This window comes from Triturus cristatus, chromosome 4_2 (assembly GCF_964204655.1).
Source record: "Triturus cristatus chromosome 4_2, aTriCri1.1, whole genome shotgun sequence".
Taxonomy (NCBI): Eukaryota; Metazoa; Chordata; class Amphibia; order Caudata; family Salamandridae; genus Triturus; species Triturus cristatus.
This window is the reverse complement of record NC_140586.1, coordinates 686,919,120-686,943,242: the sequence shown is the minus strand read 5'-3', so window position 1 is coordinate 686,943,242 and position 24,123 is coordinate 686,919,120. Positions and strand designations below refer to the sequence as shown.

Below are 24,123 nucleotides of genomic sequence, written 5' to 3'. Positions count from 1 at the left end.
CGAGGGAAGTTATGGGCCCCCGGCTTCTCCTTGCCTAAAGCAATGGGTACTGCTGCAAAAAATCTGGGGGACTGGTACAATGAGAATTTGTCCTTTTCTACCCAGGTTAAAAAGCTGGTTGGGACCTGCTTCGGCACATTGAAAGCTTTGAGGAAGTTTTTATCCCTTCTTCCAAGACCGGCCAAAGAAATGGCTGTCCGTGCTTTGATTTTGTCTCGCTTGGATTATGCCAATGCACTCTATGTGGGCATTTCTGGCTACCTCTTGAACAAACTACAGATCATTCAAAATTCAGCTGCCAGACTCCTGCTGGGTATATCTCGCAGGTGTAGTGTGCGTGCTCATTTGCACTCTCTGCACTGGCTCGCGGTGGAGTCTCGAATGAAATTCAAAACCCTGGCCGTTGCCCATAGGGCCCTATATGGCCTGGGTCCTTCCTACCTTCAGAAGAGGCTCGCCTTCTATATTCCTGCGAGACAGCTGCGGTTTTTGATGCTGACTCCTAGATTTAAACGCCAGAGGCTAGGCGGGAGTTCTTTTGTGCGTAAGGCTGCACTGGCATGGAATGCTTTACCCTTGGCACTATGTAGCACTCAAGATTCTGTGATCTTTAAAAAAAAGTTAAAATCTCTTCTCCTTGAATAGTGCTTTGGCCTGTGGTTCCTTTTCCTAGTTCGCGCCGGGACACTCTGCCGAGTATCTGTGCGCGCTGTAAATTGATTTAACATTTAATGCTTGCTCCAGAGCCCCTTGTCTCTCCCCACCAGCAGCACTTCTGACTTGTTGGCATTAAGTTGAAGGCAGTTGGTGGTCATCCAATGCGCGACTACTGCTAGGCTGCCCCGAAAATGCGGGGCACCCCGAGTATGGTCATCGGAGAGGGCCACCACCAGCTGAGTATCATCAGCGTACGAAACCATGGTCAAGCCAGAATCCCTCGCCACCGCCGCCAGGGGTTGAACATAGAGATTGAACAGGACAGGGCTTAAGGCCGAGCCCTGAGGAACCCCCTGCTTGATGACATGAGCGTGTGAGAGGAGGGGGGGGCCGAGACCTGGAATGATCTGTCAGATAAAAAAGAGCGAAACCACTCCAGGGCCGGACCTACCACCCCCACCTCCTCCAGGAGGCTCAGGAGGATCTTATGGGAGACCGTGTCAAACGCGGGGCTGAGGTCAAGCAGGATGAGAGCCGCAGTTTGTCCCTCATCCAGGATGGTCCGTAGATGTTCACTCACTGCTAAAAGCGCGGTCTCGGTACTATGACCCGGGCGGAAACCATTCTGGTAGTGGTCAAAGGCACCAATGTTGTTCAGATAGCCTGAGAGAATGTTATTAGTATGGGCCTCAGCAATTTTTGCTACTCAAGCCAGGAGGGATATGCGTCGAAAGTTTTCCGGTTTAGTTGGGTCCAGTGTTGGTTTTTTCAGCAAGGGAACCACCCTTGCTTGTTTCCATGACAGGGGCACCACCGCCGTGGAGAAGGAGGCATTCATGATCTGACGTAACGGTGTCAATAAAATAGGTAAAGCATCTCTGAATTGGGCAGGCCTCATGGGATCAATAGGGGAACCCGATCTTACCTGCTTACTTAGAGTAAGGAAATGCATAAAGTGTTGTACATATTAAAGGCAATGATCCATTCTAAGCATAGGATCACACTGGAATGCTAAATGAATGAACCAAAATATATACATGTGATGAAATGGCTCGTAAATACAGAAGAAAAAGGGGCCAAAATCATTTCATATCAGGTTACAAAAGTCAAATTGTTATTCATGACAAGGTGGCATACTGTCCCTGGAAGTTTTATCAAAGAATTCTGTTCTCTATGAATAGTTCTACTATAAGCAGATTACTGTGCCAAAAAATGAAAAATACAATTTTGGGACGGGAAGAGAGTGAGAAAAACAAAATATAATCATAGAAAAAGTTCCAAAGTCAGTATTACGTTTGAAAAAGAATGAAGGCCAAATTCAGAATCTCTCCGGAACACTGTGTGCTTGAATCAAAAGTCAGTGTGTGGGGATGGAGAAAACATAAAATATTCTAATCCTGTAGACAACAAGTCGTCTACCGTTGTGGGAGAGAGTTGGAATACCTCGTGTAGAAGATCAACAGCACATACATGCGAACTATCGCCTTCAGCATGGGAAGCATCAGCAATGTCCGGACTGGATGTTACCTTCATGTCTGGTGTTTCCTCTCGTACCTCAGCAGTAGCATGTTGCGTCTGTGAGATCTCAATGAATGCCGCCATCAGGATTGGTAGCTGCTGGGGACAACACATAGCATGGGCCGTTATTGAGTCCAGCAGAGTATCGATATCCGTAGGCATGACTGATGGGAGTGTTAGACAGATGTCTAGCACGCATTCTTCACCGCATAGCAGGCAGCATAGAACAGGTAAGATGCAATCTTGCCAGATTGGTCTGAATGACAGAAACCAAGTGATGTTTAATTCTCGTAGACGAGGTAAACCCAGAATTTGGACTATGCGCTCATGACACTTTATCTCCAATAGAGTTCTTTCTATGGTGAACTGGGTGTCCCTGGTGATTTGGCTTGCCATAACGTAGGAGTAGGAGCAAAAATAGTATCCCTGCAACAAATGCTAAAAGGAGAGGCAGTCTGCCAAACACAGAGTGCACGAAGTTTGGAAAAATTCAGAGGACTGCTTGATAAGGTGCTAACAGTCCAGCACACACGTTCTTAAATACATGTACAATACCGCTCGTATCGACATATTTAAGATACGACCTAACATTTCTGAGAAATGCACAGGGCAGTTTGTATACAAAAGGGTATGTATCTCTGCAGAAGTCCTTGCGACTTGGAGATCATCGGTTTCTTTGGCAGAGGTCAAAGGCACAGTTTTTTGTAAAAGAATGGCTTTCATTCTGCTTAGAGTATCAACTCGTATAGAAGAGATATTCAGTGAAGGCCATAAAGGTGACTTCCTGACTATGTCTATTTGGGGAAACAAGACTTGCATACAGCGAGTGACCCTGGATGTAACCGTTACTAGATATGGGATACCTGGCAGCATGCCACATCAGCTGTGATCATTCACCATAATGTAACTCCCATTTGAAAGTTAACCAAAGATTGAATTAATCACTGTTGCCGGTGAACCGTGCAGGTGGCAGGATACGTTTGTAGTGGAACCGTCACAAGCCCCGTGTAAGTTAATACCCTGACAAAGGAGAGAACCACTTAGTGCGTGTTCACAGTTTTCACCGCTAAGAAACACTTTATGTCCCCGACTCCAACATCTGTGTGTGTAAGGTAAATTCCAGGATGTCTTGATGTATTCTTTACCCAACCTTTCATATTTGCCTGCTGGTATATTTTTCAGGCAATACTGAAAATGGAAAGTCGGAACAGGCAGAGTAATCTTACCATGTATGATCCACTCAGTAGCTGGTTTTTCTGCCACTGTGAATAGTAATTTCTCCAGTTTTTCAATGCTCAGCACCATATAGTCTGCTCCCCTTTGTGCCAGTTTGATCTGTCTATCAGTGAGATTGAATTCTGCAAACAGTGACGTAGTATTGATTAAACGCCAAGGCACAAGGCCAGAATGCAGATTTTGAAGTGACCAGCCTAATAGCATGATAGAACGTAGCTGAGACTGACCATTTTGCAACATGACCAAGTCTTGTTCCATGATGTCTATGACAGAGGATAAAATGCTGTCCAAAGAATATATCCTGGACGACAGAGTTGTTTACCCATTGTCTACTACAGAGAGAGATTTCTCTAAATTAATACGATCAATTTCTCGTATTTGTTCTGCAGTCTCTGCTTGGGTGACCTTCCATGCTTCATTATAAGCAGTGTAGATACCAGCATATATGAACCGTTTTTGATGCGGTTTTCTTGGTCCTAGCAAGAATTTCCTAAGGTCTGCGCCTTCTTGAAGTAAAGTTAAGTGTTGTTTTACATCTTCTAGTGTAGCTTTCTGAAGCCAATCAAGGCAAAGTTTCCCTACACTGTAAGTTGTTACTACCCCCGGATGCTGTCTTTGAACATAACGTGGGTCTGGCCTATGAAAGGTAAAACCTTGTGTTTTGTTCAGGAATCTATATTGACAGTTGTTTGTGTCTAAGGGCCAGAGCAACCATTTTTTCCATTCAGGATCTGATCTGTTATTATTCAAAATAGTATGTACATCGACATCCCCCTGTGTAGTGCTTTCACTTGTAGGTGCATGTATAAATGGAGTGTTCATGTCTTTTATCTTGGCTATTCCAAGGCATGATGTTTGTTGGACACTGTCATTCAAAAACATAATTTGCTCAGGGATGATTCAGGCTCTAAACAAAGCTCCTATTCCCTGTACTTGCCAATCTTTAGTACCCCAGACAGTTTTCGTCTCAATGTTGTCTTTTCAAAAGTTGTAACCCTGTCTAGACAGTTAGGCAATAAAGGCTGTAGAATTAATCTGTTTGGTATTCGTTAACGTAGTTTTCATTCCTGTCTTATTGACATTCTTAAAGTAAAATGTCTCTGCATTCGAGATATTAAACCCTAAAAAATATGGAAATTTCATTGCAAATGTTTTTGAGATAACCTTTGGTGGCGTAGGACAATGTTCCCATTGGTTATACATAAATACATTTGTAGGTGTTGCAGATTTATGCAAGAAATGATGACCATAGTGGTTATAACAATAGAGTTGTTCATAGTCTGATGAACCTTGTAAATATTCATTATTAGTGAATGCAGTTGACATCTCTAGATCAGACATCATATTATTAACAGTCTCAAAGTCCCAATCATCAGAAAAGGAACTGGATGTAATAAAGTCACTTAATAAAATTTTAAATAAATGTGGAATCTTCAAAAGCTCAGACGGGCCAAAAATGTCATATTCGGTTTTGTACCATAATATACCATCAGGTATAGGAATCGCTGTTTTGTTCACTGCTGACAAGTCTCTTGCTTCACGATGGAATGATTTGTGTGGCTGCAGAAGTAAGTTCACTCTTTTACTTGCTGTGTCCATTTGAATATATCTTCCATTAATCAGCATACCTAGAGTTATTACCAGAGCTAACCAAAGTAGAAAGAAGAATATTCCCAAAACAATCCATACTTCAATCCATAGTGAAACCAGATAAGTTTTTTTCCAGTAGATGAAAAAAGTCTGTTGCTTGTTCTTTGAAAGTTCTTTGTACTGGCATCGTTTCAGGCTCACTGGGATCCTCAGAAAACGTATCAAAGTTCATGAAATAGCCAGAAGCAGTTCTGTCAATGATTGGAATTGCATCCGTATTGATGAAATTGCTGGAACTAGTTGATCACTTGTTACTTCGTTGTAAACAGGTGTATCTGGATGAACTGTTATTTGGGTCTCAAGAGGTACAAGGACCATAGCATTATTGCTTAGTCCTCTATTTCTTACTGTCGAATCTTCAAAGGTGATGAGTCTCTCAGTTTAAACCTCTTGGATTGTAACTAGAGGAGTGCGTCTGCTACATTGGCGGAGTCCACTTGGCCTACTGTTCAGTATCGGCCACATAGTGTGGTTTCATCAGGTCGATGGACACAAATCTTTTCTCCTTTTTACCAGCAAAGGGCGGCAAAAATACTGTTCTTGATCCGTGGATTGCTAGGACAGGTACTGGTTGTCTGTATGAAGGCCCAAATTCCTTCTTATCCGTGATCTTTTCTCTGACTAGATCCCCAAGCTTTGGGATCCAAACAAGCCCTGCTGGGATGGCTGGATTTTTCTCAGTGGTGGTTGGCTTCAGGACCACGTTGCTTTGTTGCGTTCTTAGTTCATTTAATTCCTGTAAAACAGCCAAACGATCTTTGATATCAAATTGTTTGTTTTCCACCACTGTGCCTTTCATATCTAAGTCCGGAACCAACATTCTAGTCCCAAACAGGACCTCATATGGAGTGACACCCCCTAGAGAACTTCTTGGCAAGTAGTTTTTTTGCACGCTGGAACCCATATAAATGTTTGACCCACCACATCACCCAAACCTAATACCCTAGCTCTTATAGGCTGCTTTATTTCCGGTTGTTTTCTTTCCACAACAGAATTTCCCTCAGGATGGAATGGAGAAGAATACTGCAATGCTACGCCCAGACTGGCCATGGCTTCTTTATAAGCCCTAGAGCTAAACGCAGGACCATGGTCAGAATATAGTGTGCCTATTGCGTATGTGCCGATAAAGACTCGCAAATCTTTTATAACAGTTCGAGCGTCAGCCGAGCGCTGAGGCTACATCCATTGGAATCTAGACTTAGTGTGTCTGGAATTGCATTCGTCCATCAGGAAGCATGTATTTCGTTAGTCTGAAACTATCTAACAATGGTGTCTGAACTGGGCTGGCTACATTGTAGTCAGTTGTCTGGTGGCATTCTGTACTGCGATCCCTATTGCATGCTATACAGTTATTAATGAAAATGTGAATGAGAGTATTCATCCCTGGCCAACAATACATCTCTTTTAACTCTAAAATTGTCTGTGAGATCCCCTGATGTTTCAGACCCTCTCCCAGATACGCTTCGTAAATCAAAGCTGCTATACGTTTCCTGTTTGGAATTACTCTATCCCCCACTCCAGGGATTCGAGCAAATGGAACGCCATTCGCATAAATTATATATGAGTATTTGGGTGTAAACTTTGTAGGTAATGCCGCACCGCTGCCTTTGCTTGATGCTTTGACAGCCAGCATTATTTTGCTGTCTACTTTTGTTTTTGAACGAGTGATTGCAGCTACGGAAGCTGTTTGCACAGCCCCTTTCGCGGCTTCATCAGCCAATGAATTCCCTTCAACGTGAACGCCATCACGTTGGTGACTCAGCGTGTGTATCACGTGAGTGTTTTGTAGTCCGTTTTGCAACTGAACTACTTGTTCCAAAAGCAATTTGTGCTTGATTGTGCCACCTTTTGCATCTTTGAAACAATTTTGAATCCAATTCTAAAAGTATTCATTGTAAGATTCAACACAGTAAAAAGACTCGCACACTATCAGTGTGGGGAATTCGCGATCTGTGTTTTCAAGTGCCATCTTAAATGCTTGTAGTTCAGCTCGCTGATCTGTACAATCTCCTAGAGATTGGGTTTTTGTGACCATTGGTCTAAATTTGCCATCTCGCATGCAACCTTTAACAATAGCACACATTGCACTGTAAGCTGGTTTACTCTCTGTAGCGGGCTGTGCAGATCCGTCATTATAAATTATAAATTTGTACTGATCAAGAGGGAGAATTTCAGTAGGCAGAGGACATTCGTGTTCATATTGCAGGAATGCTTGTGTTTTTAAATATGGATCACAAACGTATTCAACATCAGTTTCAGCAAGAGAATGGACCCATTGTATCCATCTCGGATGTACAGCTTTTGCATTCGGAATGCTAGCTTTAGTAACTGCCTCTAAGGCTGGTACAGGAGTCACGACCATAATGTGTTTCCCCTGTGCTAGGGCTCTTTCTTTTGCTACAGCGGTTTGAACTGCTGTCAAAATCTTTTCTGTCGATGTAAATTTCATTTCTGCTTGCGTATACAAATGTGATTTGTATGCAATTGGTACTTTTTCACCTTCGTTAAAGGTTAAGTAGGTGAATCTGCATTGACCCGTAATTATTCAGATCACTAAGTTGCGTACGTTTACGCGTGTTTGCAAGTATTTCGTTACTAACATGTCTGTTTGGAGTGAACGCAAAATTTCTGTGTGATTTTAAAATCAGGTTTGATTAATTCGGAGAGAGGTTTAACCCTTGCTACGTAATTTAAAATCTAAGTTCTTCCAAAATTCAGGAAACCTAGAATCGACTGTAAATTGTTCAGCGTTTTTGGCAGTTGGAGCAGCGCACACTTTTCTAAAAAGTTGGCTGCCAGGCTTTTGCCTTCACTTGATAGTTCACATCCTAGGAAAAGGACGTTCAGGTGGGCAATTCTTGACTTTTTAAATTTGAATTTGTAACCCTCTGAGGTGAATCCCAATATTATGGTGCTCACCCTGTTCAAGTGCCTATCCAGGTCATCGTCTGTCAGATATATATCATCGATATATGACAATGCCTCGTCATCATAAGTTTGTAGTAACTCTGTTACCTTGCTGAGAATAACCCCGGGCTGTTTTTGAATCCCTGGGGCAGTCGGCAAAATTGACGCTGAGTCCCCATTATTGAGAAAGCGGTCAAATATCTGCTTTCTGGTGCAATATTTTGACAAAAGAAACTATTTTAAATGTCTAATGTGGTTTTATATTTTTTACGCACAATGTTATTTATTAATGCTGTACCATGTGCATTTTGCACTTCAATGCTTTGCAACACGAATGCAAGTGTCTGTAATCCAAAACTAGACGATATGTATTGTCTGGTTTGGAGACAGGAAACAAAGGATTGTTCATTGATGAGGTGCATGTTTCAATCACCCCCTGATATTCAAGTTGATCTCAAATCTCCCTGACCTGTTTTTTAGCTTCTTGCTTAACTGGGTACTGCCTTTGTGCAGTCGGTTGATTTTTTAACTGGATTTTATGGTGAGGAGAGTCCTCATCCCATCCTACATGATTTTTATACAGTGCTGGGGCTTGGGCTACTGCCCATTTCCTGGCTAATGTATATTTTAAATGAACTGGAATATGGTTGGAGAAAGCAGGCATAATGATGTCCTCGCCATGTGGGCACTCCCTGACAAATTCTGGTGGCCAGTCCTGTTCTGCTAGAAGTATATCATAACCCTTTGAAAGATACTCTGAAAAGAGTGCTTTCACTTTTCTCGGTATGTCTCCCTCCATCCGGAGTGTTATTTCATATAACCTATGTGGAGAACTAACCCTGGTGTCTACAGTCTCAACTTGTATGTCTTCATTCAAGTCCACTGTCTCCAGAAGTCCCTTCAGGTTCTGGCGAGCTATTGTAACTTCTGCTACACTGTCCAGCATGGTCTGGGCCCATTCTCCGTTCTTGAGTTGGGTTCTCAGTATTCTCTGCATGTCTGATCTTCAGACCTGCTTCCTTTTTCTTGGAGAATTGAGGTTTTGCTTTATTTTACTGAATGTGTTGATTGTCTTTGGACTTCACGTGTTCTTCCTTGTTTTCTGACCGTCCACTTCTTTTGGATGTCTGTAACAATATCTGAAAAGTACGAGAGGGACGTGTATCATTATCTTGATATCTGTCAGGTTTTCTCAAATTATCCCTATTCCTGAGGTTGTACCTCCTTTCAGAGGGCTCCTTCTGTAGAGGAGACCTGCCTCAGGAATGAGAACGCTTTCTCTTTTGAATGTTGTTCGTTATTTTCCCACTTCTTTTTAGAAGTGGTAGGATTGTTTTTAGTAAAGGCCTTTTCAGGACGTTCAGACAGTTGTCGTTTAACTGTGTAATTCTATTACATTTTGTATCTCATTGAGTAATTCTATTTCTGACATTGCTTCATTGTCAGGATGAGGTGTATAGCCGGCTAAAATCAGCCATGTTGCTCCTGGTCTACCTAGTGGGCCAATCCTGGTAATGTGATTGTAATGTTTTAGGGCACCTTTAAACCAGAGATCATGCTCCTGGTATGTGAGTGGAATTTCAATATCCTCGAAAGGAATATATTCCTCAGGTGGTTCATCTTCTTTGTAGAAGTGAAACATATGTGTTACTGGATTTGATTCTGGGAATACTATCCATGAATAGAATACCTCTGTCTGGTGAGATTCATGTGCCTCTATCACGAAAACTGCTCTACCACCTTTTGGTGTCAGACCATGTTTTATAAGTTTTAGAGTGATGGCTCTCCTTAAATTTGGTGGGATGTGTATAACACCCACCTTGTCTTCATTAAGACCTGTAAGGTCAGCCGCAGCCTGACCGTTGTTGACGATAGGATCGTCATTCTCCGTCATTGTTTAATGAAAGTTGCAGAGCAAGTTTCAAGGAAACAAAGATAAGGTGCACAATATTTTGGAACACTGTATCCTTCAACGTTGAACAAAACCAAACAGCTAATACATAGAACTTTCGTCCTACTCAGCTATGGCGGATATTATTCCTACCCACTCCAGACGTCTTGTGGAGTTTTATGAGTAGAGGGTCTCTGAGAAAAGCACGACTGAGTTACTTCAGTATCTAGCGTTAAATTAGTTTGTTGCCAAACCGTTGGGTTCCATGTAGTGTAGTTCCTATATCCCTGATAGGCTCTACGCATTGGAATAACATACACTATAGATTTGACATAGGGCTGAGGTCAGTATGTCTCTATCGAGGATATTAAACTTAATTACTTGTGTGTGCCAGCTAACTCAGAGGTCACTAGAAAGGATTAGTCTCTGACAACCGCATAAACATGACAACTTTGTTTCCTTTTAGAATCAGAACAGTCTCCAAAAAAACAGGGAAACAATAGATAACAGTTTCACTCAGTCAATCGTGCATGCTTCGTTTCTAGAGAGACGGGAGTTTCAATAAAAGGGTTTATTGAACAGTCTTATTTCTCATGCAGGAGATATGAATTGCTACAATCGTAAGACCGACTGCAAAGTACAATATGTACGAGGTTAGCAGTAAGATAAAATAATACTGCAATAGCATGGTTTGTAGCTATGACATATATTAATCAAAATACATACATAAATAACATAAGCTAAATTGTGATACTCATCTGATGCTTCTAAATTGTTCCACCCCAATGTACCTAACCTAAGTGCAGTACGAGGTGTGAAGTAGGTGCCATTTCTAAAATATAGCTAGCTATATTTTAGTTTAGCCAAGAGTTGCCAAAAGTTTCTCTAAGTTCTAGTCTGCTCCATACCTTAGAATGAGAGTGGTTGGGATCTCTTTTCTGGACTCAATAGTCTAACCCCCCGCAAGGGAAGTCAGAGAGCACTGGAGCTGGATTCTCTGCGAGGAGGATGGCAGAGTCAGGTCAGTGCATCAGGCTGGAACTCGATCTCCTTCCGAACTTGCTGTGGCGAACCGTGTAGTCAGGGTTGGATCGAATCCTCCGGGAACCACAATTGGCCAGGGTAAGTGCTGGTATATTTATACCTTGAAGGTGTCAGGGAATGCCAGTATTGATGTAAAAGTCGTGCAGAGGAACGTCATGAATGAACCCCTAAGGAATAGATGTTCATGCATACTTAATGAGTTCTTGGAGAAATCAATATTCAAGCTGAGGGAAATTCCTAAAGGCTTAAGGGTCTGGTTTTGCAAGAATTCGTTGTGACGTGGATGGATGGATGTAGGTGGCCATTCCTGTATTTGGTTTGTACGGACAATGTCTAAATGAGGGCCGGATTTCTATGTCCAAATAAGGGCAATGTGAATTGTACCTATATAAGGGCATAAATCGGGAAACCTATATACGGAATCTAAATCTGCACACAACAAGGAAAAAGTGATTAAATAAAAATAGTGCTCACAGGCTGTATTTAAAACATCTAAAGTAACAACAGATGTAACGAGGCAGTCCTCTTGGGAGGTTCTACAGGAGAAAAGGAGGTACTAAGGAGGGACTACTAAGCCTATTGACAAATTAAAAGTCACTATTTACAAAGGAGGGTAACCAGAGCCAATTGAACAGATGGGCCGGAAAATTGGCAAAGCTTAAAGTCCATACCTGTATACAGCATGTCTCGAAGAGAAAACACAAGTGCTGTCTAGGCAGGACCTAAAAGAAGGGACAAGGAAGGGTGGGGATCAATGGATGAGCAGGGTTGTAAAATTAAAAAATAAAAGGCCAGGAGGGTGTGGTGACGAGACATTGAATAGCAGAGGGAATGGAATTCAGGGGGCAAATGTAATCCAATTAGAATATAGTAAAGAAGAAGTGCTCTATGGGCAAGACAAACAATAAGAAGGAAAACAATTGAATACAGAGCAGGGAAATGACAGACAAGAAAGCCAGCAATCGATAGAATGCGGCTGGCAAAAAGCCTGCTATATTTACATATTTTAATCAGAAACAATGAGTCTTTAATAACGGAGAGCTAAAGCTGTCTACACGCGATGATTAAAAAGAGGTATGTTAGAGAGCAATGCATCTCATCTTTAACCAAAGTAGCAGTAGCATTAGCAAACATGAGAAGATTAGAAAGAATGGTAGAGCTGGGCAGGGAGAGCGCTGGATCACAACGTAAGGTTAAGAAATTAAGGGGCATATCAGCAAGCTGGCGATGAAAAATTATCACCGCTTTAGCGTCCGTTTTCGGACGAAAAGCGGCGATAATTTTATCGCTTAATCATCAAGGTCATGCTAACGCGTGATTCTTTGCTTTAGCTCCCTTTCCCATAACGCCCACCTTTGCATCTCTAATGAGATGCAAAGTGGGCGTTCCTTCCCAAAATAACTGGAGAAATGTCACTACGCGACATTTCTCCAATTATCAAGGGAATCGCTAATAGACATAGCGATGAGAAAAGTAGCGCTAACCACAGTTAACACTACTTTCCTTATGCCTGCTTTCACCCTGACTTAGCCATTATATCCAATGTAAGGTGGATATAATGGCTAAGTATGCCCTGCCTTATCAGCAAGCTAACGCCAAAATGTGTGAGATTATCGCTGGATTTCCAGTGGTAATCTCACTTTTGACTGTTAGCGCGAGGAATTTTATCGCTTTTGAGATAAGCGTTGCTGATAGCACACTATCTCAGCGATAAAATTCCACGATAGCCAGCGATAATTATCCTAGCGCTAAGTGCGCTTAGCGATAATTATCTCCGGCCCTTGCTGATATTCCCCAAAGAGTCTGAGGCCATTAAACTTGTATTTGAAATTATTGGTATAAAGGTGAAAAAGTGATTGAGGTTTTAATATTTTTCACTTTGGGAACAACAAACCACGCACAAGTTTATTGAGAATGGTCCATTCACCTGTAAAAGACGAATCCCACCAAGCTAGCCTGGTTGTTACTGGTAGATCGATTTCTAAGAGCGCAGTTAAAAAAAAGAAAGCATTTAGTATAGACACACATGCGCTGTAGTTTCACAATGTTTTCCATCAATGATGAGTCAACAGGTAGAGTAGAGAACAGCTTTGACAAGGGTAATGGGATTTTCAGATATGCCAGTTCCAGTAGTGTCTTCATCAGTGCAAAACGGGTCAAGCGGCCATTAGAAAGAACAAACCTTGGCAAGGTGCCATGGCTGATAATATGGGTTCTGTGCATAGTTTCGACTAGGGCATCTTAGCAAAAGTTTTGATTGAAGAATGTATTGGACAAACTTATAAATGGAAACCCAGCTGGGGAGATAACAAATGCAGTTGTTTGGGAGATTTATGTGTGGCTTGCAGTAAAGTATTTAAACCAAAAAATGCAACTCTGCTGAGTTTTACTAGAGACAAAAAAAGTACTTCTATTTTTTCACTATGACAAGACAGTGGCTAATGTGGAAATACTGTTAGAGATGAAATGATGGATGACCGAATAATTAGGGATTCCCATTCTGCAACTGCAAAACTGTGAACCGGCTCATAATGTGGACAAAGTGACTGCTGGAAGTCATGGTAACACCACTGCATCTGCCTGCTGGGAAGTCATACAAAAGAACTACTTTATAGATGTCAGAGTGTAGGCAAGGCAGCAAGTGACCTCTCCATCAATAATATGCAGCTACAGATTGTAAATGAATATCACACAGAAAAATGGCAACCAAATGTTCTGGAACGGTCATGGGGAGAGACTAAGGGGGGAGATTTGCTACAGATGTTTCTGTTGACCAGTAGATCAGTGGAGCAGATCAAATGCATAATTTGACATAAGCGAAACAGCAAGGCAATCAAACAGTTTTAGTAAATCCAGAAGGTGAATGCTAGAGGGACTAAAGAAGGAAGCCTGAGATGATGGAGAGCTGTTAAAGATCACACCACAGGTTCTGTTAAAGTAGGAGTTAGCTACCTTGTCAACAATGGGAGGCGTGAGTGGGCGGAGGTAGTCAGCGGTAGTCAGCTCTTCAACTTTCAGATGGCGGGGAGAATGAGTGTACAGTACAGTAGCAAATGCAAAATACGTATAGAGACATAACATGGCCACAATGTTGTTGTCTAGGCATACCCTATGGCTCTGATGTCCATGTATGCTTCCAAGCAGCAAGTTAACAGCACATCTAGCCTTTAACGCCATATTTTATAGGTTGGTCAAGCATGTGAGTTAGGCTTTACTAAATTCAATAAAGATTTGCAGTTTCCCTCATATTAAATCACGTGGTAAAACAGAGGGTGTTGGTGTGGAATGGGGTAAGTTAACTTGATTTAATTCAGACTACACAACGCTCCAAGCCCCAGTTAACCCAATCAAGGGGTAGGGAAGTTGGAACTAGAATTAATAATACACACCTCAGGTGCCCCACCTTAATCAGGTCAACAGCCACCCCCACTGTACACAGGCAGCCTCCTGAAAGACAATGAAGCCTCAACAGCACATAAGGCTCTCATGGGCAGCGTTCCAACACTTGAGCACAGCAGTGCAGCGCCCATCGTACCTTGAGGTCACATTCCTTGGAGTCATGAAACGTCAGATAAATGGCTAGGTCAACCACAGATAAGCATCATCCCCAAGGAACGTCAGAAGAGCCCACCAACATGCACAAACAAATGTCATATGATGCAACAGCATGATGGCAAAGGCTAAGCAACAGCCACATGTCACATCAGCAGTTGAACGGATATATAGGCAGTCAAGTGGATAAGAGCAGCAGCCTTGGCACAAGTAGCCAGGATATAGTCAGTAATATTGGCATAGTTGAACAACAGTACTGGTGCTCTAATTAGGTCTGGTATAACTGGGAATCACCACTAGCACAGAAAGAAGCTGCCCAGCCATGCTGAGACACTGAGTAGGCTGACAGCATATTTAAGCACCTATGCAATATTGCATTTCAGCAGCATCTTGGCATATTTTGTATAGCTGAACAATACCAGGGGTACGGTGAGCAGCTGAGCAATACCAGGGGTACAGTGAGAAGAACTTAGCACTGAGCAGCACTGCACCCTATTTCAGTAGCTGGGCACACCTAGCAGCACTATATTGCTACTGACAGCACAGTGTGGTATATGCAAAGCAATGACAGTAGAACAGCATTCAGACATAATTGACCAAGAGCCTGGTTGCACTGATATATAATAGTAGCAATTATTAGGGTATATAATTTCAGGGAGCGGGAATTTTCGCTGGCGATTCACTGAGACTTCAACACTGGATTCCATCTCTTGAAACATTATTTACTAGTAGGGCACAGCTCTGGCACATGATTTACGTGCATCCCATTCCCACTGCGACACACATCCACATCTGAAAGCCCAGTGCCTCGACCTGCCACACTATTCTCCAATGGCAAAGTGTTATTTCTGATCCACAGGAATGATGTTTTGGGGTGATGAGGCTGAGCCTGGAGTATTCGAGTATTACATGAAATGCTCATCAAATCTGCCTCTACATTTCATTGGCTATTTAGTCAACATTTTGGGAAATATGTTCTTTAAATATACAGTGTGGTCCCATTTGCCAGAATGTCTTTGTCAGAATTTCATTGGACACAAATATCATGTACTAAATATAGTCTACAAAAATATCACCCATTGCATTTAATATTAGGAAATCTATACACATGGTGATGATATTTTGTAAACAATGTTTAGAAGATGATATATATGTCAAACATTGTTCCTTTATATGATATTGTGACTACAAACATGTTATTATCCAGTTGTAAACAGGCAGTGCTCCACTCCAATTCTGGAAGCAGCAACTGCAACAGGGTATAGATGCAGGTCCACCAGGTTTTTAACAAGTTAGGAAGCTGGAGGGGAGCTTAAAGTTTATTATTCAAAACTGCAGGGGTTTGTGCAATGAACCACTTCAATTCAGGGTCAATGTATTCCCCAGATTCAAAGGGACCAATCCATAAAACGTAGTATAGTTTTCTTTCTCTGAGAGGAGTCTGGGAAGGTCTTCCTTACAGAATGAAATACAGTGATGACTACTTACATGCACATGACCAGTATAGGTTTTAAGACAGTGTTCTACTGGGAACCCCTGTGTGTTCCTTGCAGATAGCCCTATAAACAAAGAACAATAGAGGAAGAAGACATAGGGATGCATTAGTCCCTTGTAAACAAGATCCATCTCCATCTTACAAATTTCATTCTGCCAAAAATATTTTAAATAGCTATATGTGTTAAAATTTTGATATGGAAACCAAAGCCTTGGAGAAACGTTTACCATGTTCACATAATTTGATGAACATGGCTTATGTTCATAATGATTGTAAACTTCCCAAACCCACTAGAAAATAATAAAAGCAAATGGGCCACCATTGTCTGCAAAGCATTTGGTTTAATTGTCAGGTAAAACCAGCAAAAACACCCCTGTGAGTGTTACTATTGTGCCACAACAGTTAGAATCATGCTCCCATCAGCTGCCATCAGCAGGAGTATATGCAGAGGGTTGACATTGTGTATATTTCATGACACACCCTAAGGAACAAGGGGCATATCCAGACTTGAGTCCCTTGCTCACTGTACCAGACTGTCTAAACTACTCCTCACAGATGAGGCCTAACAGAAATCGTTCTGGGTTTCATGTGTTTGCTTTTGGAGGAAGCCTCACCTGTCAGTTTGAAAGTGACTGTTCGACAGATGAGTAGAGTCAGTTCTAATTTGCAGAAGGCAGGCTTCTATCTAGAGTGACACAGTGAATACAAAGCGATCAGTTAGAATTTTACCCTGAGCGATTGCATGTGGTTTAGACTATTTGGAAGCATTTCTCCCATCACCTTTTGTGTGTTTGGTAAATGAAGAGGGCATCAAAAGGGACTGGCCCTTGAGAATGCAGGAAGGGGACACCAAAGCATGGCCTTTCTCTTGGCACATCAACAAGAAGTGCTGAGAAATATCAACTTACAATTTGAAGCATTACTCAACATCAGATGTAAACAGGTGGTTGCTAAAAAGCAGGAGAACATTCAGGGACCAATGGAAAATTGTGGTGATGTCACAGCTGCCACGGTTTACAAAGAGTTTTTCCCTTACAGAGGTCTTAAGAGATAGTATCATTGCCAATTTCAAATATATAACAGATTAGATGTGTGAAATTTACTTTGTCAAACCAATTCTCTCAGGATATGGCTATCTCTGTCTTAGTGTAGATGAAGGGAATATATGAGAGGGAAGACTGAGCCTTGATAATTTACCAATAGCAGTGAGACTAATTTTCATAATTTGCAACCTAAGAGCAGATTAAGATAAAGTGGCAATTTCTAATCCATGACCTTAGAGGCAGAAGAGAGCTGCTGTCCTTTGCATCATTGAGTTCTCCTGGGATGAGGGTGATATCTTTGAGGTCTGTCATTTCAGACAAGGGGGTACACTACCTGCTGTTGATGATATGCAAAATTGCATTTGATAGTATCCATACATTGTGATAGCCTGGATGCCAGGAAGTCCCAGGAGCATAGAATAATATTCCAATACCTTGCTTTGAAACTCATTAAAGTTACTAGCCTGCCTACTTTAAGCTATTTATCTATCAATGAGGCACTGACACACAGTGGAAAAGTGGGGTGCTGGGCATAAGGACTCTTAAAAAATGTTTGGATTCAGAGTCTAACAAATCACCATTTGCGGGGTTCCTGTGGTTGCTATCCGAAGACCATCCACCATGTCGAGCACTAAAGAGTTCTTGCCTTAAATTTCAAGAGATCCATTGAAGGCCCAGTGCAAAACTCGTGCACCTGACTGCCAAAGTGCTTAACCTGCACTTGCAAGTGTGTCAACCCAGTCAGAGCTTTTTCACTTGCTCCAACTTTCCCCACTATGAGCTATCAAAAAGGCTCATACAACCTTGAAGAGCCAGCTCAGACATAGATTTCTAGTCAGGACTTCCACAACCACACCAGAGCCATTGCCCTGCTCACCTGTACACGAACTTCACCAAAACTATTATAGGGACGTTATTTTAACAATCTTGTAATTTTGAAACATACAATAACATCATTGACATGTAATTTCACTTGATAATTTTATTTTAAAATAGCACTGATGTTTCATTTTTTTTAAAAATCAAAATAAACAATTTAGAAATAGAGTGCAATAACAAAAAACACATTTTCACTTTTAAATCGATGTTGTAATTAGAATTGTGTCTAACACAGGATTACATTTCTCATGCATTAGACACATCCTTTGTTGTGTAAACCATGCCTACTATAAAAGCCCCACCGGACAACTGCTTTGTTTTATATAATTATTCTAAGCATGTTGGCGTATAGAGTTTCGTGAGAAACTGGGTTACTGGTTGAATGGGGTGTCAGCCCTGGTCAAGCGGCAACCAAAATCCTTGTCATGGTAAGGCACAAGCAAATCCCAAATTAACCTGTGCTTAACCTCCTGGTAGCTTGGCACAATGTATAAAGTATTTTTTCAACACTTCAACCATTAAAACAGTGAAAATACCCCCAAAAAAGATCCCACGGGTTAGAAAAATAGAACTGAATTTAATCGATAAAACAAGACTAAAATGATAAAACTTCAATCAGTGGAACCAGAGTTATGAATTTTCTAAAGCACGAGCTCTTGTAAGAAAAGCCATATGTGCTGCACAGCTGTACATGTGACGAATAAAGGAATACTCTATCTGTTAATCACACAACATGGAAACATAAAACTAAAAATATACTGTAGTATGTTTCAAAAGACTCTGCTTACCAAGAATTTTAAAGTTGAAAATCTGAGCTATGTGACAACCACTTTTTCGAATAAAATGTCTTTTAAAAAAAAACAGTCAATTTTAAATTACAATGTTCTAGCTAAATTGCTTGCTTCCTGAAAAATGTTTATTTTGTTGCTTTAGAAGGATTGTTTGGCTTACTCATCCAAATAAATCACAAATTTATAGAAATCAAGCCTTTTGCCATGGGCAGTTGAGCCTGAGGACAAGCCTTGCTCCCAATCTGCTATGGCTGTTCAACCCACACTGAACATGCCCTTTGGCTGTTCAATGCAGGAAGATGACTGCAGGGACAGCCCCTGTGCCAAATCCTCCATGGCCACCCAAACCCCAGTACACAGAGCCAACCGTTTACCCTTTCTGCTCTGTCCAGAGCCTTCAGCCAGGCCCTGTGCCCAATCACCTTTAGCTGTGTGCAGTGGGTGTTGGTTAAAGGGCTTGCCCAGCCTTGACTGGGCCAGCTGTCAAATTTAATGCAGATTAATTTAACAGTGACGAAGCTGTTAGCGAATAAACTCTATTTGCTTTCCCATTTCCCCCCCCCGATGGCTGAAAACTTGACATACCCAACAGTAAGCTGAACTCATTAACCTTTGGACATATTTTGTGTGGATTCATTAAAAAGTGCCAAATTTGTTATCAAATGAATACTTAATTCTCCTACCTTGACATCTACCTCCGCAGGAAACCAGTACTAGGCTATATATGCTAAGTCTCTGCCAAAGTTCATGCAGATCCATCAGATGGTGCCAAAGTTTTAGAAAATCAAAAATATTTTGACTCCTTCATTAACTTATCCTCCCTATGGATCTGCACAAAATCAAAAATACCTGCATCTGGAGTAATTTGCTACCTGCCTGCCACATGTGATTTGGATGCATCAAACAGTGGTAACGTTACTAGCAATTGGTTGACACAAAATAGGACATTATGTAACAACCAAAGTTTCCAAGCTTCTGACAATTTTTTTGTGGATTCATCACACAATGCCATTGGTAATTCTCCCCTCTTTGTAACTTTTCCCCCAATTGCTGGATCTGCACAGACATAAAAATACTAAAGAAGGTTAAATGTTCTAAGTTTCTGCTAAATTTCGTGCCGGTCCATCAAACAATGCAAAATGTATTAATAAATCCATAATATTTTTGCCTGCACCTTTAACTCCCTGTCACTGGATCTTCATGAAACATAATGTATCTACCCTGAGTATCACATGCTAACAACGTGACATGGATTGATCAAACAGTACCAAATTTATGAGCAAATGGAAATGTTATTGACTCCCATTTGATTAAGTATCCCCTTATGGATTGGCACAAATCGCCTAAAAGCATAAAGCACCAACTGCAGTTTCTGGTCACTCTGGACCACATCAAAGTCAAAAGTTCAGGCCAACTGTGATGGAGTGTAGGTTGTATACATTCCCAGATCAGTGTTGAAGTTTTTTCCTCTGAGGTATTTGTGCCAAGGGTCCCGTTTGCTGTAGAGAGGGCCACGAGGAGCAAGGAGGGCATCGCAGGCAGTTGTCAGTGTGGCACAAAGAGCAGGCCGTGTCAAAAGCGGGCAGGCAGGTGCTTTGAGTTGTCGGTCCCCCACGACCTATCGATGTTACTTTGCAATTAAATGGGCTGGCTGCGGGTCATCCTGATTTTCGTTGTTTATGGCCCTGTCTTAGTGCAAACTGTCCTGTTTGCAGTCGCGCAGAGCCCAAACGCTTGATTTAAGAGCCTGTGAGCCACAGCAAGGGTCCAGGACCTGACAGGGTACCACCACATGCGGGTCAGGAACTCACTGTAGCTGGTTCCAGGAGCTATTTGGGGAGCCTTTTATGTCCATGAAGCTCAGATCAGGAGGCCAGCAGACTAGTCCTTTGAGACGCTCTGTGTTCCAGGCTTCAAGATGAAGTTGCAGGTTCAGTCCTTCTTCTCTAGGCAAGAGGGCAGCAGCAGAGCGGGGTAGCAGTTCCTTCAGAGCAGCAGCCCAGCAGAGTGGCAGTCCTTTTAAGCAGCAGAGCAATTCTTTTTTCTGGCAGAGTATCCACAGGTCCAGAAGTGTTCTGAAGATTTGGTATCAAAGGCCCAGTATTTAAACCCAGTTGTGCCTTTGAAGTGGGAGGACACTTCTAGGGGTCTCCCTTTGAAGTCCCCAGGCATCCTGCTTCCACTGGCCTCGCTCCATGCTAACTACAGGGGGTATGCAGCTCTTTGTGTGGAGATATCACACAGCCTATTCAAGTATAAGTGTGCCAGCTCCTCCCTCCATCCTGCCAGTGATTGCCCACTTACACTTGCTATTGTCTGTGGTTGTCTAGGAGGGATACACAAAGCTCAGCTGTCAGCTGCACCCAGTGTTGTGACCCAGGTACAGGCTGTAGTAAATGTCTGAGGCAGGAAAATACCAAATTTTTTAAAGTGACATTTTCAGAATTGTAATTTAAAGTCTGACCCCACCATAAGTTAGGATTTTAAATTGTGACTCCAGAGGCACCAAACATGAACTGGTAACCTGTTTCAATTTGGAAATTACACTTCTAAAATATAATAAGGTAATTCCAATGTTACCCTATAGGAGAGTTAGGCCATGCAGTAAAGAAAAACAAATGTAAGAGATTTTTTTACTACCAGGGCGTATAAAATTTAAAAGTACATGCCCTTCTTTTTACATACATTGCACCCTGTTCTCTGGGCTGTTCAGACCCTACCTTAGGGATGACTTATATGCATCAAAAAGGAGGGTTTGGGGATGGCAACAGGTTTACTTTGCCAAGTCGATATGGCAGTTTAAAGCGCACACACTGGCAGCAATGGCAGGCCTGGGACATGTTGAAAGAGCTACTTAAGTGGGTGGCACAATAAGAGCTGCAGACCCACTAGTTGCATTTAATAGACAGTCCCTGGGCCCATGTAGTGCACTTTACTGTGGACCTCTAAGTAAATTCAATATGCCAATTGGTTATAAGCCAATGTTACCATGTTTTAAACAGAGTGCACAAGCACTTTAACACTTATAAAGTGCATGGAATCCAAACGCCAACAAAAACGAATTCAGCAAAAATAGGAGGAGTCAAGGCACAATGTCTGGGGATGACCCGGTGGAAAGGGCCAAGTCCAACAGGTTTAACCTTGTTTTATTTACAAATACTATAAAGGTAAAATAGATACCCTTCATATGCCACTGCCGTTTTAGTGACCACATATATTTTATTCCATTTATAGCACATACCTCATTGTATTGTATCATTTGCAAAACTCAACCCAATTTAACTCTGCTTAAAAGAAGCTGTGATAACCTTTGTTAGCTCTTATCATACTCTAGCCACATGTTTTCATTTTATATTTCTGCTTCCTTACCAGGCACCAAAGTGAATGGCAACTGGAGTTGCTGGGCACCATGGTCACAATGTCAGTCAACAACAAGGACTAGAAGAAGAGAATGCAACAATCCTCCCCCAAAAGAAGGTGGAGCCTCATGTGTTGGAAAGAGCGTGCAAACCAACACATGCTAAGGCAGTCAATTTGTCTTAGAATGTTCAGGGAAATGTTTCAAACGTTTTTATTAAAAATAGAAACCACAGGCATGGTAACGAGGTCTTGTTAGAAAAGCCATATGTGCTGCACAGCTGTATATGTGAGGAATAAAGGAATACTCTATCTGTTATTCACACAACATGGAAAAATAAAATTACAAATATACTGCAATATGTTTCAAAAGACTCTGCTTTCCAAGAATTGTGAAAGTTGAAAATCTGAGCTATGTGACTACGACTCTTTCGGATAAAATGTCTTTTTAAAAAAACAGTTAATTTTAAATTACAATGTTCTAGCTAAATTGCTTGCTTCCTGAAAAATGTTTATTGTGTTGCTTTAGAAGGATTGTTTGGTTTACTCATCCAAATAAATCACAAATTTATAGAAATCAATCCTTTTGCCATTTGGAAGGTGGAGTCAGAAATTTCAATTGAGGGTGGTGTGTTGGTCCGTGCAGACAAACTCATTCCTCCTCACTGTCTAAGAAAGAATATCATTCTCAAGGCTCATGAGGGACATCTAGGTTTGACTCTCACAAAACGAAGAGTCCGGGATTGTTTCTGGTGGCCATCTATGGATATTGACATCAGTGATGTTGTTGATCCCTGCTCTATCTGCAGAAGTTCTGACAAAGGTTTGAAGGATAAGACGCCCCCTCTCCTTCCCATTGAATGTCCTTCTTCTCCTTGGTGTAAATTAGGTTTAGACATCATGGGTCCTATTGAAGGTATACAAGGAGGTTGTCGTTTTATTTTGGTTTTAATTGATTATACTTCAAAATGGCCTGAGGTGAAAATAGTTAAGGATACCTCCTCTTCTAGTGTGATCGCTTTCTTAAAGGAAGTGTTCATCCGAGAAGGGTTTCCAGAAACACTTGTGACAGACAATGGTACTCAATTTATCAGTTCAGAATTCGATTCTTTTTTAAGTTCATGTAACATTAAGCATGTACGTAGTTCGTTATATCACCCACAGTCAAACGGTCAGGTTGAACGTATGAATAGAGTGGTGGGAGAATGTATTAGGTGGGCAAAATATTCTAATGCTAACATTCACAATGCTATCAATAGTATGCTTTGGTTCTATAGAACTACTCTCCACTCGACAACTAAGATTTCACCTTTCGAGTTCTTAAGAGGACGAAAGGCTAACACTAGCTTTAAACCAGGTTGGATGAACAAGTGGATCAAATCTGCCCATGATATCAATGACCTCATGGACATTGTTAAAAAGAATGTTAAGGCTTCCCAATCTTGACAAAAGGAATGGTTTGATGAGAAGAAATCTACTAAGTTGGTGGAAGTGCAAATGGGGGATCTAGTTCGTATTAAATCCTCTATTCATGTTAAAAAAGGGGTGAGCAAGTTTGGACCACCTGTCCTTGTTACCCGTATTGGTAAAAATGTGGTGCAGGTTGAAGGTGGTAATTGGTGGAATGTTGGGAAAATTGTTAAAGTTAAGAATACATCTTGTAGTGGTGAGGCCTGTTCTAACAATGTTGATCTTTCTACATTTCATAAAATTGTTGATGCTCATACTTCTTTGAGAAGAAGCACCAGAATGAAAATGATTCCCAAACGTTATAGGGTATAATCATTGTATGTTTTGTTTTGTCTCATGAAAAACATTATATGTTTTTAAATGTTCAATTTATTACTCTTATGCTGATATGTTGTTTTTCAAAAAAAAGTTTGTTTTGTTTTATTTTGTTTTTTTTATTATTAAGAAAAGGGGATATGTTATATTCTCATCTTTCCCTTTCACAGTGTTATTTTACATTCTTTATACTTGTTATAATGTGTATTCTCAGTAGGACTTAAAGAAAGAATGTTAGTGCTGTTGCTTAGAAGCACGGTTGTGAGATTCTATGTTTTGAATGCGGGCAGGGCAGTTTGCTGTGAGCTGCCTTTGTGT

General features: G+C 41.4%; 1 protein-coding gene across 1 annotated transcript in view; it reads left to right on the top strand.

Moving 5' to 3' along the window:
* The window catches only part of C8A (complement C8 alpha chain), a 447,843-nt gene extending 425,463 nt beyond the window's left edge, over positions 1-22,380 (top strand). Inside the window, exon 11 of the mRNA XM_085602506.1 lies at positions 22,036-22,380. Within this exon, the coding sequence (XP_085458632.1) occupies positions 22,036-22,187 (152 nt within the window). The 3' untranslated portion in view covers positions 22,188-22,380. The remainder of the gene's footprint in view (positions 1-22,035) is intronic.
* The last annotated feature ends 1,743 nt before the right edge of the window (positions 22,381-24,123 follow it).